Genomic DNA, 14,874 nt, shown 5'->3' on the forward strand with positions numbered 1-14,874 from the left:
TACCCATCTTGCAATGTCTGGTATGTGAGACTAGCGCATGAAAACACAACTATTTTAGATAAACTTTATTATTATTATTATTCGTTTTCACAATTTTATACATTTTAACTTTAACCATTTCAAACATTAAAATAAAATGTTCTTTTGAACCTTCGGACCTCCTTCCCTCTCTCCATGGGTTCCATATTTAAGATTAAATTCACTGCATCTTTTACCATTGTCCATCTGTTATATATCCATATTTACCATAGTTGATTCCACATTACAAGTGTCATTACATCCCTGCCAATGATTTTAACTCTTGAAAGTGGTCTTTACTATTTTAGATAAACTTTTACGGGGTTCTGACCATGGGAAGTATAGTCCACTTTGTCTCCTACATATAGGGATAGTTTGTTACCTCTGTGTAATTATATAAACTGAAGTCACCCCTCCAGAGTCTAAAATGGAGACTGTAATGTTGAATTTTACCAAGGAGTTTAATCGATGTCTGGGCAGATTGAAAATGGGAAGTAACATAATGAAATGCTTCTTTGTACAGATATTTTAAAAAAAATAATACTACAAATGGAAAGCTAGTCTGGGGAATGGCTATAGTGAGCCCCTTCCCATGTCTTCTAGTTTTTCTAAGGAGAAGCTTTCATCCCATGTGCATTCTGAGGAGATACAGCACAGATGCATTGCCTCCATTAGGACACTGCCTGCATAAGTCTTTCTCTCTCCCATCATGGGTAATGTCTCCAGATAAAGCTTTCTATGCCTATCAGCAACAGAGAGCTGTGTGCAGGTACAGTGTGTGATAAATGCTTTATGGCTCACTCTTATCCTTTTCAAAGTTCTCTGCAAAGTAGCTGTAGAATGGAAGATTAAAACCCTTCAGTGAGCCGTACAAGTGTTAGCCTTCAAAATCTTATTATACTGTGTGAAGTACCAAATATAATTCCTCCATGGAGAACATAATGAACTAGACATGTGCACTTTTTTATATAATGGTAATCTTGGTGGGATGTGAGAGAAGTTAGGCATCCATGTGCTAAAATCTCTCTGGCTCACGAGCAAAGCACAGCCTCGCAGCTCTCTTGCTGAAGAGTATTAGGAAGAATTTAAATAGGGAGCTGCATTATAAAAAGTCAACCCAGTGGCCCACCCAGCTCAGTATCTTCTTTTGCTGACTAGCATTAGATCTCCTGCTTTTTTCTACAAGCAGGGAGCATTCCTAGCCCTATCTGGAGATGCCAGGAATCAGCCTTTTGGATGTAAAACATGTGCTCTCCCGGTGAACTAAGCCTAGCTCTCTGATGATATTGCTACATCCTGTATAAAATACATCTGTGTACAGCACAGCAGAAGCCCATACACAATACAACCACAACCTTCAAGTTACTAACTTGTGCTGCTGCAAATTTGTTACATCCAAGATTCAAAGGCAGAAATCGAAGTGATGATATCACTGATGCTGTGTTTGATTGAATTACAAAACAAGCAGCACACTTGGGGCTTGGGGCTGGAAAAGTACTTTCAAATGTTGCTGATACAACATCTTCAGGTATTTGGGTCAGGCATGCAGTCTAGGATTCTGCCAAAAACACCCCCCTGCAACATGGTGGCAAGGCATTTGCACAATACAGCCTCTGACTCCTCTGGCTTCTTGTCTGCTTCAGATTCTTCCTGCAGCTTGTGAAAAACGGTTCTATGTTTGGAAATACTCACACCAAATCAAGAAATAAACTGACATGTGAAAGTGTCAAGAAGCTTGTTCCAATCTGGGCAAAGCTTCAGTTTTTAGAAGTCCGTGATAAATATGACAAACATGAAGAAGCAGAAACTGATAGATCAGATAAGCTTGCACCCATTCTCACAAAAACCAAACCTCAATTATTCCATCTGAAACAGTATTTATGAATTGTACCCACCAGTGCAAATTGTGACTTCTGGTTCCAAGTGCAGGCCCACAGAGGTCTTCTGGGGACACACTCCCATGCAAATCATGTGACCTGCACAAGATCATAGGTGCTTTGGAAGGGACTGTGCTCTCTCTCTCACACACAAAAATCGAGGAGTGTGCATTCCATTGTGTCTGGGCTCTTCTTCATCTGGATCGCTAAAGCTTCATGACTCTAAGGAAATAAAGGAGTCGTGACCCACACTGTGACATGGGATGCTCCCTTGCATTGAAACCCCTTCTCATGTGGCATCCTGGCTCCATTCAGATTCCCCGTGCACACACCCAGCAGGCCATGTGTTTACTTTACAGGGTAAAGTTGGAAATCATAAAGAGGGAGAGCAGTTGGTCAGCAGTAGGTTGCAACTGGGTGGCAGAATGAACAGGAACACAGGTCGCCTGGTAACCATCTTCCTTAGTATAGTGAGATGTACTGCATTTCTATTTAAATTATAGTAATTAATTCCGAGTGTACAGCTATGCACAAAACATTAGCAGATGCATTTTTGTCTCTTTGAAAATAGATACTCTCTTTTGTTGTCCTTTTGTGTGTGTGTGATGCATAAACGGCCACCTACACAGCAACTATAACCTGTGCATTTGGACTTTCCTGGGCCTAAGCTACTGTCTCACCTTCTGCAAAGTTCAAAGCCCTTCTGGTTGCTCTCGTGAGCAGCTGTGTTGCAGTGAGATCTGTGTGTGTGCAGCTCTCCAGATTTGGTTTTGCATTCCGGAGACTCCAGAGTTAATTTGCACGTGCAAACCCTCCACACCCTTCCCTTTAATGCACCAGGCCAAGACATGGATTCTGGCTGTGGCCCTGTTAATTTATAACTGCACAAACTGAAAAGTCGCACAGCAGCAATCACACAGGGAGGCAGTGCTGGTTCTGAAGCAAAACCAGACCCCAAATTCCTAAAATAGCTCCCCAGGGTCCAGCCAAGTCCATAAATTCCCTCCACCCCATTGCCAGCCGTGGTAAAACTTTGTCTGTGCTAACTCTTAACTTAAAGGTGAAAATGCTGCAAATTATATTTCAATGTGGATTTTGAATGAGCGCGGCCAAATTACCTATACAGAGCATTGTTCTGTATCAGAGCAATATAAAACACATCTGCTTGGGGGGCAGAAGAACAACCATATGGTTTCACTTTGAATACTGTATCTTGTGCTTAGCCACTGGCAAACTGTGGGTACAGCTTCAGAGACTGTTTTCTATCTTCACACTCTACAACATATGACTCACGTATCGTTTTTCTTTGGGTTCTCTCTTACACTACTGGCAGTTCTGCTGCTCTCTATTATACGAACCAACCTTTGGTCTGATATCTCCTCTAAAATTTCAGTTGCGTGGATCATAGACTGCAAACTCGCAGGTGCACTTAAGAGAAAAAGACAAACAATAACTTTAGCCATTATAAGAAGGCATCCCACAAAGTGAAAAGTAGGGCCAGTGATTAATCCGGGGCAGGACCCAGGAAACGGAAGCAGTAACTAACCTCAGCATCATAAGCAGGGTCTGTCCTTGCTAAATGGGGGCAGAGGATGCACATGCTCATTTGTTTTCACTGCAGACAATTACTACATTGTGCCTAGCCAATGGCCTGCACCAAGGGCATCCTGTGAAGATCCTCATTTAGAGGTTTCTTCATTACTGCATTGGCCCTGGAAACATCAATTGCTGTCACGGTGCCCGGCTTTACTTAGATTCACATGCAAATCAAACAACAAAGCAGACCAAGGGAATGTAGGTCAATGTAGCCAGAAAAGCGATACATAGAGCGAGGGCCAGGGAAAACAAAATCTATGCACATGGTGAATTAAAACAATGTTTTTATAGAAGTAGCACTGCAATCTTTCATGTTTTTCTCCCCCATTATTCAAAATAGGGGTCCACAATCATATGCAGTTATTTTCCATCTTCAAGGAAGTGCAGAAAGTAACCAGATCTTAAAAGAACCTGCAGAGCCAGGGTAGAAACAACTGAAGGGGAAATGGCAAGCTGCCATCATTTTCAGAAGTTGTGCAACATGATTCTTTGTGTGTTTACAAAAATAAGGGCTGCACAGACGATCTGATTGAAACACAAGTATTTTTAAAAATCTGAGTTGCTTTTAAAAAATGTATATTAGATCTTACTTTTTTAAAACTTCTGTTGCAATATCTTTTTAAACAAACTGAGCAGGAGGCACCTAACCAGCCCCATTCATGAAAGCTCTGTGTGAGGACTTCTGCTTGCACAACAGGGCTTTGCTCCCCTTTCTCCTATCCCCTGCACACTTCCTGTACCCCCTAAAATTAGCTTTGGGGATTATGAGAACCCCCCAGAACAGCACTTGAGGGGAGGAGGGGCATTGTTCTATCTGTCAAGCTGAAATGTACAGTGGAGCAGCTGGAAGATCACAATGTTGAATTCCACCCCATCAGTTTTTAAAAGAAAACTAAATTTAAAACAAGTATGTTGAAAGCTACACTAATAAATCCTAAACACTAAACCATGTTCATCTGTGAATTGTGTGGTTACAATTCAGAGTTGAGCATTTACAAGCAAAAGGATGTTTATGCTTGCATTAAAGTTAGTTTCCCTTCTAAACCATTTCTTAAAAGAGATACTAGTCAACGGAACACACCACGTTCCTAATCCCTTGGAAGACTAAACCCCAAACCTGAATCCCTGCCACACTTCCTTTCTCATTATGTTGAGAAATCCTTTGTTGTTGTGTAGTAGTTTAGTCATGTCCGACTCTTCATGACCAGAGCACGCCAGGCACTCCTGTCTTCCACTGCCTCCCGCAGTTTGGTCAAACTCATGCTGGTAGCTTCGAGAACACTATCCAACCATCTCGTCCTCTGTCGTCCCCTTCTCCTTGTGCCCTCCATCTTTCCCAACATCAGGGTCTTTTCCAGGGAGTCTTCTCTTCTCATGAGGTGGCCAAAGTATTGGAGCCTCAGCTTCAGGATCTGTCCTTCCAGTGAGCACTCAAGGCTGATTTCCTTCAGAATGGATAGGTTTGATCTTCTTGCAGTCCATGGGACTCTCAAGAGTCTCCTCCAACACCATAATTCAAAAGCATCAATTCTTCGGCGATCAGCCTTCTTTATGGTCCAGCTCTCACTCCTTAGGAGTCCGTAAATGGGCCATACTAGCTTAAGGAGTCTTACACATCTAGTGATAGAATCTTTAAGCCAAGACCAGAAGTTGCACATTTAGACTTCATTTCAATTCTGCACAATCATATTTTCATTTCTTTAGAGGACAAAGGTAAACGCCTACACCTAACTGAACTTTAGTCTGTGGTAGCTGGGTGTGGGCACCTTGCAAACTTAGGCCTCAGGAAAAGCATGTTTATGGTCTGGTGACAAGATGTGCTCTGCCTACAAATTCAGAATGGTTGTTGCAGAGTCACTGAGATGACTGGAGTAGGGCACTGTGGCATCCTTGTGTGGTTGTGATGCAAGGGTACGTGCTGGGGGCCCCTCCCTACCATCCGGAGCTTCATGCGTGGGCAGCTTGTGGGTATTATTCATACAGTCCTGACTGGTTGCCACGAGAGGTTTGGACTCTGCGGGAAATTTCAATTCAATTTTTCCATTTTCTAGTTCTGTGCTTTTCTCATTCCTTCTGAAGCTGTGCACACACTTTGGATATGGGGGATGGTGGTATTCTGCTGGTGTAAGCAGTATTGTACCTCCAGTGCAATATGTCCTGATGTAATATGAGCATAGGATTGTTACATTACTAACCTGCAGTGGGAGAGTTTATGTTATTATCAGCATGACAAAACAATTACCTTGGGTAATAGGACAAGTATTTTCTCATACATTTCAATAATCATAGGCTGAATTCTTTGTATGCTTTACACTGAAGGAAATGACTAGTTGCTTTGATGAGGACTTTGTCAATGCAAGAACCAAAAGATTAATCCCACACATTTTTATAATAAAAAGGAAGCTCTGTTGGGACTCTGCTCCTTTGAATTACCCACTGACTCATTAATCTTCTATACCTTTACAAGGGTGAAGTAAGTCCTCTCAAACCATTCAAAATTAGGTAGACAATATTTCATAATATTCAGCCAACACTTTATATGAGCTGTTTTACCTTCTTGCAACCATAGAATATATGTACCATATCAATTTGATAATGTATTTTCTTTGCTCAGAAGGAAACAAACTGATTCATGGCTATGCTCCTTTTATAATCTAAAGTAAAACACATGAGACATTGTGAATAAAGGGGTTTTTTTTGTTTCCCGTTGTGGTAGTTATATATAATTTGCTTGTGCAGAACAATTACTTCTAGTATAATGAGAATGCTGTTATTTACTGCTCATTCACTATGTTAATTAACTACAGCTTAGATAACTAAAGTGAATTAATGTCATTGTTCACTAGAAATGGGTAATGAACCATCTGATAACATCATTGATTCATACAGTTGCAAAGTCTTTAGGGGGGGAAATATTCTCTGTACTGCTAAGTCCCTGCCACACCTTACAACATAATCCAAATGGATTTTCTAAATTTTTGTTTACATTTTAATGAAAAGTTTCAGTGGAGCAAGGGAAATGAAAAAAGAATGAAACAAAAAGAAAAGTGTTCCAAAAGGTAATCCAAATGCTATTTGTTATTCAGTGGTTGACTTTCTCTCTCTTTTCCTGGTAAGGCTCTCATGACTTCCATGGGTATGTGATTAGTAAAAAAAACTCAGCATGCTGTAACTTTGTGTATAAATGCAGTGATGCCAAAAGTGTCAGCTGACATGGATAATATAGCTCTGCTGGTCATGTAGTCTGGGGCTGCACTGAACTAAGTTAGATTCAGAGTAGCTTGATTGAAATTAATGAGCCTAGGTTAGTCATGTCCACTAATTTCAATTGGTCTACTCTGAGTAGGACTAATGTTGGCAATAACCATTGTTCTAAGAAACCCCTAGTTTCTTTAAGGAAAACTACTACAGAGTTGCTTGGAAAGCTTGCCTAAGGCAATATCCACTCTTAGTCATACTCTGTGTATACATTCATTGACATCCATCCATTCATTTTAATACGGCTTCTTTGGGAATGACTTTAGTTGGATATTACCTATAAAATATTGCAAATGAAATACGCATGTTACATATGCATGGCACTTGTTTTCATCTTTGATTAATAAATCAGTCACACTGGAGAAACAGTCTTTGCATTTCCTTTAGTATGCAAGTACAGTGGTGCCTCGGGTTACATACGCTTCAGGTTACAGACTCCGCTAACCCAGAAACAGTGCTTCAGGTTAAGAACTTTGCTTCAGGATGAGAACAGAAATCGTGCTCCGGCGGCGCGGCAGCAGCAGGAGGCCACATTAGCTAAAGTGGTGCTTCAGGTTAAGAACAGTTTCAGGTTAAGTACGGACCTCCGGAACGAATTAAGTACTTAACCCGAGGTACCACTGTATATTCCTTTTACAAACACCTGCTTCACAAAGAAAGGGGTTTGGAGAAGGTCCACTTTTAACAGCAAAGTGAGCACATGGCCAAGGGCTGGTAAACCTCATATTTGAAATCCCAGAGTACTTTTCTCCTTAGCCAACCTTTAATATAAGAAATGAGCTCAGCTGCAGGTTGGTTTGCAATCCTCATTCATCTGCCCAATGGCTGTTAAAACTGAACCCGCACTCACTCCCCTCTTTCTGTGTGAATGGGGCCGGCCCAGATTTAAACACCCATGTCTGGCAATGTTTGGCCCTAGCTCTACGCTGGATTGAGCTTGCTATTTTTATTTGCTAAGAATGGGAACAGAAACAATTTGTTAGCTACCCATCTCTTGAGCAGATAAAGTCCTACAACAACTTGTGGAATACTTTAGCAAAGACTATTATGCATATGCACACATAGGTAGCCAGATAGTAGTACTGTATTGAGTTTATTAAAGCAAGGCAGATACAACTTGTGCCACAGCAGGGCCTTTGTTTACTAGGCCAAAGTCTGACGTAAAAATCAATAAAGGTTACAGCCATTGCCTGTTTGGGCCCTTGATGTATTCAGAGATTAAATGTGTGACACATGAGACTGATCACTAATCCTTTCTGAAGTGAATCTGCTCTTCTTCAATAACAGAATTTAAATTATCCCAAAACTGCAACTTTTGGAGGAGGGACTGGATGTATCGCTTGGATGAAGCTGGTACACAGCACTAAAATCACAGCTACTTTGCTCTTCCCCCTGCTCTTGCAAAGTAAACAATGGTTTGGCATAGCATTATGTTTGAACCTGGAATTGTGGTTTGTCTCTTGCAAACAATCCATGAGAAGCCAGGAACAAATCTATGAGCTCAATATTTGTTTGGAGTTAAGTGTAAAGGTAAAGGTAAAGGTACCCCTGCCCGTACGGGCCAGTCGTGTCCGACTCTAGGGTTGTGCGCCCATCTCACTCAAGAGGCCGGGGGCCAGCGCTGTCCGGAGACACTTCCGGGTCACGTGGCCAGCGTGACAAGCTGCATCTGGCAAGCCAGCGCAGCACACGGAAACGCCGTTTACCTTCCCGCCAGTAAGCGGTCCCTATTTATCTACTTGCACCCGGGGGTGCTTTCGAACTGCTAGGTTGGCAGGCGCTGGGACCGAGCAGCGGGAGCGCACTCCGCCGCGGGGATTCGAACCGCCGACCTTTCGATCGGCAAGCCCTAGGTGCTGAGGCTTTTACCCACAGCGCCACCCGCGTCCCTGGAGTTAAGTGTAACTGTGATTTAAAGTGATCCATAAACCTCGCCACAGAATTAGGTTAGAAGTCCCCATACAACGCCACTAAATAGTCAATTGTATTAAAATCAATTTATACTGAACTATCATCCATACAATTTTTTAAATGGTGGGACAATAACTACCCTTATTTACAAAAGGCTTTTAGTTCATGCAGAGCATTATTCAATCAAGATGAGTATCATACTGAAAATGAATTTTCACAAAGCCACAATGTCTTTTAAAAAACTACCCACAGAGCCTTACCACTTGACATATTTTAAGTTAGTTATGTCATTGAGATGCACACTTCTTTTGAGTGTTTAATGATGGCTGATGGTGCACCTAACATGCCCAGCCTTAGTTTACATAAAAGTTCATCACCAGAAAGACACCAAAACATGTCAGTATTTACATAATATACAATATAAAAATAACTATCTTAAAGAGCTATATTTCCATTAGTCTATTCCTCATATAAAAATATGTACCCTAAATAGATTTTTCCTTTTGTTACATTTTTGAATAGTTATACTCAGAGGACAAGAGGTTTGTATATTTTGTCAAACTGTTATGGCATTTAGAATCACACAGGTTTTCATTAGTTTGCAAAAACTATTATATATATTCTCTGAATAAAACAAGACATATCTCCACCTGCAATCTTAGCCATGCCTACTCAGAATTGAGTCCTATTGAGGTCAATGGTGCTTACTCCCAGGTAAGTGGGGCTGGGATTGCAGTTTAAGTTGATAATATAAATACAGCACTGAGGTAGAGATGCTTAGGGCTTTTTCTTCTCTTTTCTTTTTAAGTTGGCTAGAGCCGATTCTTCAAATTCATTGCATATTTTGTTTTCTGCATGCAGTAAAATTCTTACTAGGAGGCATTTTTAATACAAAGTATAAAATAAAATGAACTGCCCTTCTCTCCAGCATGCCACTAAAATTATGTATCCCTTTTCAAACATAATTAAAACTGTAATTTTAAAAAATGACATTTTGAATTTTTGGCATCTGCTTTAAAAGCCAAAATAAAGCTTTACTACAGCATAACTGTTCCTTCCTTTTTAACCATAGGGATCACAGATTCACTGAACTGTAAGGTGGATTTCATAAGAATTGCATCCAATGCAAACTATTACAGAACACGCTCAATGTTTTTAATACTAAATATGGCACAGCATTAGGAAGGCAGCACTACCTTTAATTAACTCATTAATCTGTGCTGACAGGCATGGACGGGATGCAAAGAACCTCCCTGAAATGATTTTCATTCCCAGATCAGAAGTTTTTAGAGGCTATAAAGGAAACATTTTGTTCTTTAAAAAATGTGCATGCCGTGAACTGAACATAGTGTTTGTTTCAAGATGTACTGCTTTATATGCAGTGGCATCTATCTGAAATTTACACTTTTATTCCTGTCCTTTTCAGACATGCAACTCAATCCTATTCATGCTTCCTCAAAAGGAAGTCAATTGTTTTCCATGGGACTTCCTTACTCCCAAGAGTCTTAATCCTATACAAACTCACCAATACGTCCCATTGGCTTGCGTATTACTTCCGTGTCTGGGACTGCACTGTTACTTAATTCATAAGGTTTTAATGGACCTTTCATCACTTAACAAAATAAGGGTCTCACATTAAACTCACTCACTAAAACAAAAGAAAACAAACCAAGCCCTGCATGAAATGTCACATGGATTTAGTAAGGGTAATTTTTGCTGAGCAAAACTATTCTCAGTGAAATGTATGAGGCAAAGATCACATTCAGGAATACTGAATTCAACTGGTATACAACCCTATAGAGAATGCATTCAGTCCCTGGATTAGACATCTAATGAGAAACATATTTAAAAACACAAAAGCAGAAGTATTTCTGCAAAAGAATAAGCAACACATGACTGCTTCAGTATTCATATTATTTTGATTTCAGCAAGACAGAGCCTAGTGACCAAAAAACAACTCTGAAACTGGTCTGCGTTTTGTTGTTGCTTCCTCTTGGTCATCTTCCACTGCCTCAGATAAGGAAGAATAGGACGAGAAAGTCCCTCTGGACTTCAGCTTCCTCCTTGGGGTTGAGGCTGCATTAAAGAACTTATTGAGCGTAGCTGGTTTCTTTAAGCCTTTGGTTAGCTCGTAGAAAGCAGTGTCATCAGACAAAAGCCCCAGGACAGCACTAGTGGAACTCAAAATGGAAGCCGCCACTTTGGGGTTCTTCTTGATGGAGGCGTTGTGTCCAGAGACCGTGTGAAGGTGGGGGTCCCGCAAGAGGTGTCTGACTGCAAAAGAGGAGCCCTCTTTCAAATATTGAAAGGGTTTCTTCCCACTGTAGTCTCTCAGGTGAACGTTGGCGTCGTAATCCCTGACCAACTGGGCGATGACTTCCTCTTGCCCATGTATGGCGGCGATGTGGAGCGGGGTATAACCGCCGTAGGACTTGGAGTTCACGTTGACATGAGCGCCACCTTTCTCGGCCACCTCGATGACTTTACCCAACATCTCGCAGTTCCCGCTCTTGGCTGCCCAGTGCAGAACGGTGAAGCCGGTCATGAAGTCCCTTTTGCTCGCCAGGTTCTTGTCGCTCAGCAGCAGGCCATGAAGCTGCTGGGACCACTGGCCGGCTGTAGCCTTCACCAGCCACTCGTGCTCAGCGGCTTCCAAAGGGATGGTCGTAGCGGGACAGTCCGCTTCTTCACCCACCTTCTGAGACTTCGGCACCCTCCTCAGGTAAGGGGAGTTGGATCCCATCTCTTCTAGCTGACGCCTCTTCATGTAAGGCGACGTAGAGGGGGTGATGGCTGGGAGCCCTACTTGGAGCCAGTCTTTGACTTCTGGCTGCTTCGGCTCAGGGCTTGGGTCCTTGGGCTCCTTAGCCCCGCTGGCAGGCAGCACACAGCGCACAGGCAGCATGCAGGGTTTCTGGGGGGCAGCTTTGGGAGCCAACTTGTCTTGGTCCCCGGGGGCTTTGGGTGCCTCCATGCCCTCCTTTTGAAACAGGCTCTTCAACTGGGACACAGGCATTGCTGGGCTAGCCTCAGGCCCGCTTTCCTGCTCTGGACCCTCTGGGCCAGCATGGCAAGCAGGCGCCAAAGTGGCCGAGCCTTCCTCTCCTTCCTCTTCCTCCTCCTCCTCGCCAGAGCGCCCCCCAGCGGGCGCTGCGCTCACTTCCGCCTCCTCCAGGCGCCAATTCTTCCTCAGCACCACGAACTTCGCTCCGTCTTCCTCCTTCACGACGGCCACGTTGTTGACGAAGTGCTTAAACCGCTCGCGGAGGGCGGCTCGGGCTTCGGGCTCCCCGCCGGGCGCTTCCAGGAGCGGCTTGAAGCGGCTCAGCAGCTCCGAATTGCGCACCTTGCCGCCGCGCTCCCGCAGGAAGCCCAGCACGGCAGCCTGGCTCAGCTCGGGCTCAGCCATGCCCGCCTCAGCGCGGACAGACGCAGCGCGGGAAGAGAGAGAGAGTCGGTGGCGGCGGCGTCGCGCGCTCTTTCCCGGGCGGGTGAAGCCACCTGCTGCTGCTGCTGCCGCTGCCGCCGCCTCTACTGAGGGAAGGAGCAGCTCTGGCGCTCTCCCAGCTGGCCAGCAGCGCGGCGGGGTGGAGTGGAGAAGAAGGAAAGGCCACCCACACCCGAGGTGCCTGGGAGTTGTAGGCGAGGACACACCTGAGGCGGAAGCCCCGCGCGCCTCTCCCGAAGCCGAGCGCGGCTTCCAGGCACCGCCGCAAGGCTCTCCCCACCCCCGCCAAGTGGTTGCTCCCGCAAAGCGCGCATCTCGGGCTCCATCCCACGCGAAGAAGATAAAAGCGAGGCGCATTCCCCTCCCCGCGCAAGTCAGAAATGAAACATTCCTACACTCGTTGCCATTGATTCCCAGGAGCGGCCGCGCGGCCAGTGGCAGGTTGGACGGCTGCATCGCCATCGCACCGAGCTAAACCAGCAGCTCGTTGATCGAGCGTGGTATCCAATGCGGCGGGCATCGTGGACCGGGCAGAACCGCTTATTACCTCGTGCAGGCGCCTTGAAAATATTTTCATGGGTGTTCGTAGTAGTAACCTTGCCTATGCACGTTTTAATAGAATGCTCTGCTAAGGAGAATTAAACGCGTCTGCAGTTGCCATCAGCGATATCTGGTAGAGCAAGAACCGCAGAGGGAGAGGACATATTTAGGTGAATATATATACAGACCATTCACCCACTCTTATTGCTACGCTTACTTGTTTATAATCCGGCTTTCTCTAAGGCTGTGTACACATTGCCGTTTACTCGGGCTCTTGGGCGCTCCCACTGCTGGTGTTTGAAGCCGAGTACACGTGAGGATGCTAGCCAGGATCCATATGCATCCTGTAGCCGCTCGAGAAATTCTGCTGTTTGATGCCAGCTTCCATCTGATTTGAATATGCAAGCTGTGGTTAGACTGAGGTGTGTACACTTGACACAGCTGCAGCTCACTGAATAGTGAAATGTTGAATTACAGCTCCCAGGATTCTCTGCGGGAAGTCATGTGCTTTCAATGTGCATTGAATGCAATCTAACTAGAAAGGTGGTCCTACATTTTGGGCTTGTGTATACACTTCCTCTTGTCCTGCTGCTTCCCCCTGGGGGAACCACTCTTTAGCACTCTATTGGACCAAACAGCAGTTCGGGTTTTCCATGCATTGTTGTTTGTTCCTGTTTAAAGCTAAAGAGAGGACGTCCTCTACTGGCATGTTGGCAGACGAACTCTGCACCACAGACATGTCTGCAAATGTGACTTGAAGACTGACAACATCAACCCCATCATGCAGTAATCTCTTGCAGACGACCACAGTGCCTGGAGACAGACAGTCAACTTGTTTATCCATAGCAATGACCAGAGGATAAATGACCACTGGAAGGAGCGTAGAGAGAATAAATGCCATGGTGCATCTGCAGCAGCGCAACCAGATGCCTACATCTGCCCCAGCTGCAACAAAACATGTCTCTCCTGTATTGGTTTCTACAGCCACAGCAGGTGCTGTAACCTTCCAACAATCTGACTTCACCAGCAGAGGCACATTCCTCCATTGTCTTCTGAGAATGATGGATGCCAACCCAACCCTAACCTTTTAGCCAAGAGGTGGAGAGAAAATGTTACCTTACTCTGAACCTGATCAGAAATTTGTAGAAGCAAAAGAATGCTAAAATTATCCTTGCCACATGAATAGATGACACAAATGACCACCTCCCTCATGTTTCCATGGTAAGTTATTAGATAGTATATAGTGGACTGCATTTCCCTTCCTTAAGTGATTTTAGAAGAAGGAATTAGCTTTGCTAAGAAGTTATCTTCCATCTCGATAATATTGCACAGTCCACCCTTTCGCTACCTACAGCTGGATATGGAAGAGATTAAAGGGGTCGGCAGCAACAGCATTTTTTAATTCCACTTGCCAAACTAACTTCTAAAGGCAACGGATCAAATAATTTTTATAGCAAGATTGCCAGGGCTAATAAAAGATGCTCACTTGATTTATTTCTGCCACAATTTCCTGAAGTAATGAATACTTTTTGCCCTCAGTTATCAAGCCAAAGCCACAGCTTTCAGTACAATTATTGAGGTTTGTAAATTGCATTTTTATTGTTCCCAAGAACTTCTCATCTGTATGCATCTCAAGCTGCAGTTCTGGTGACACATATATTTCCAGCTGGCTATTAAATCTGCCTGCTTCTGTAAGGCATAACAGTCCATAGGTTTACATGTAGGGAGCAGCACTCAAGTGCAGGGACATAAGTGAAGCACTTGTACAGTCATACCTTGGAAGTCGAATGGAATCCGTTCTGGAAGTCTGTTCGACTTCCAAAACGTTTGGAAACCAAAGCGTGGTTTATGATTGGCTGCAGGATACTATTGCAGCCAATTGGAAGCCGTGCCGGACGCTCAGCTTCCGAAATCGTTCGAAAAACAGAACACTCACTTCTGGGTTTCTGTCATTCAGGAGCCAATTTGTTTGGGAGCCAAGGAGTTTGGGATCCAAGGTACGACTGTATTATACATGACTATGGTGTGAGGTTATATTTGTCATAATTGTTTCGAATATATGAAAATGTGCTATTGTTTTTATTGCTGATGGTTTTTATTGTGAAATCACTTTGAAGTATTTGATGGGAGGCAATTTGTATGTGGAAGTAAATAAATACATTTCTATGAGCAGGAGCAGGGGCTCCTCTGTGCTGCCACCTTGCGTGGCAATAGCATCCTAAATGT

The 14,874-nt window shown here is 43.8% G+C and overlaps 1 protein-coding gene across 1 annotated transcript; it reads right to left on the reverse strand.

Moving 5' to 3' along the window:
* Positions 1–8,727: 8,727 nt before the first annotated feature.
* SOWAHA (sosondowah ankyrin repeat domain family member A) lies at positions 8,728–12,380 on the reverse strand. The gene has a single exon (XM_053376740.1). It carries the CDS (start codon positions 12,067–12,069, stop codon positions 10,600–10,602), a length of 1,470 nt encoding a protein of 489 aa, XP_053232715.1. The 5' UTR covers positions 12,070–12,380; the 3' UTR covers positions 8,728–10,599.
* Between the last annotated feature and the right edge of the window lie 2,494 nt (positions 12,381–14,874).

Source organism: Podarcis raffonei, chromosome 2, assembly GCF_027172205.1.
Source record: "Podarcis raffonei isolate rPodRaf1 chromosome 2, rPodRaf1.pri, whole genome shotgun sequence".
NCBI lineage: Eukaryota > Metazoa > Chordata > Lepidosauria > Squamata > Lacertidae > Podarcis > Podarcis raffonei.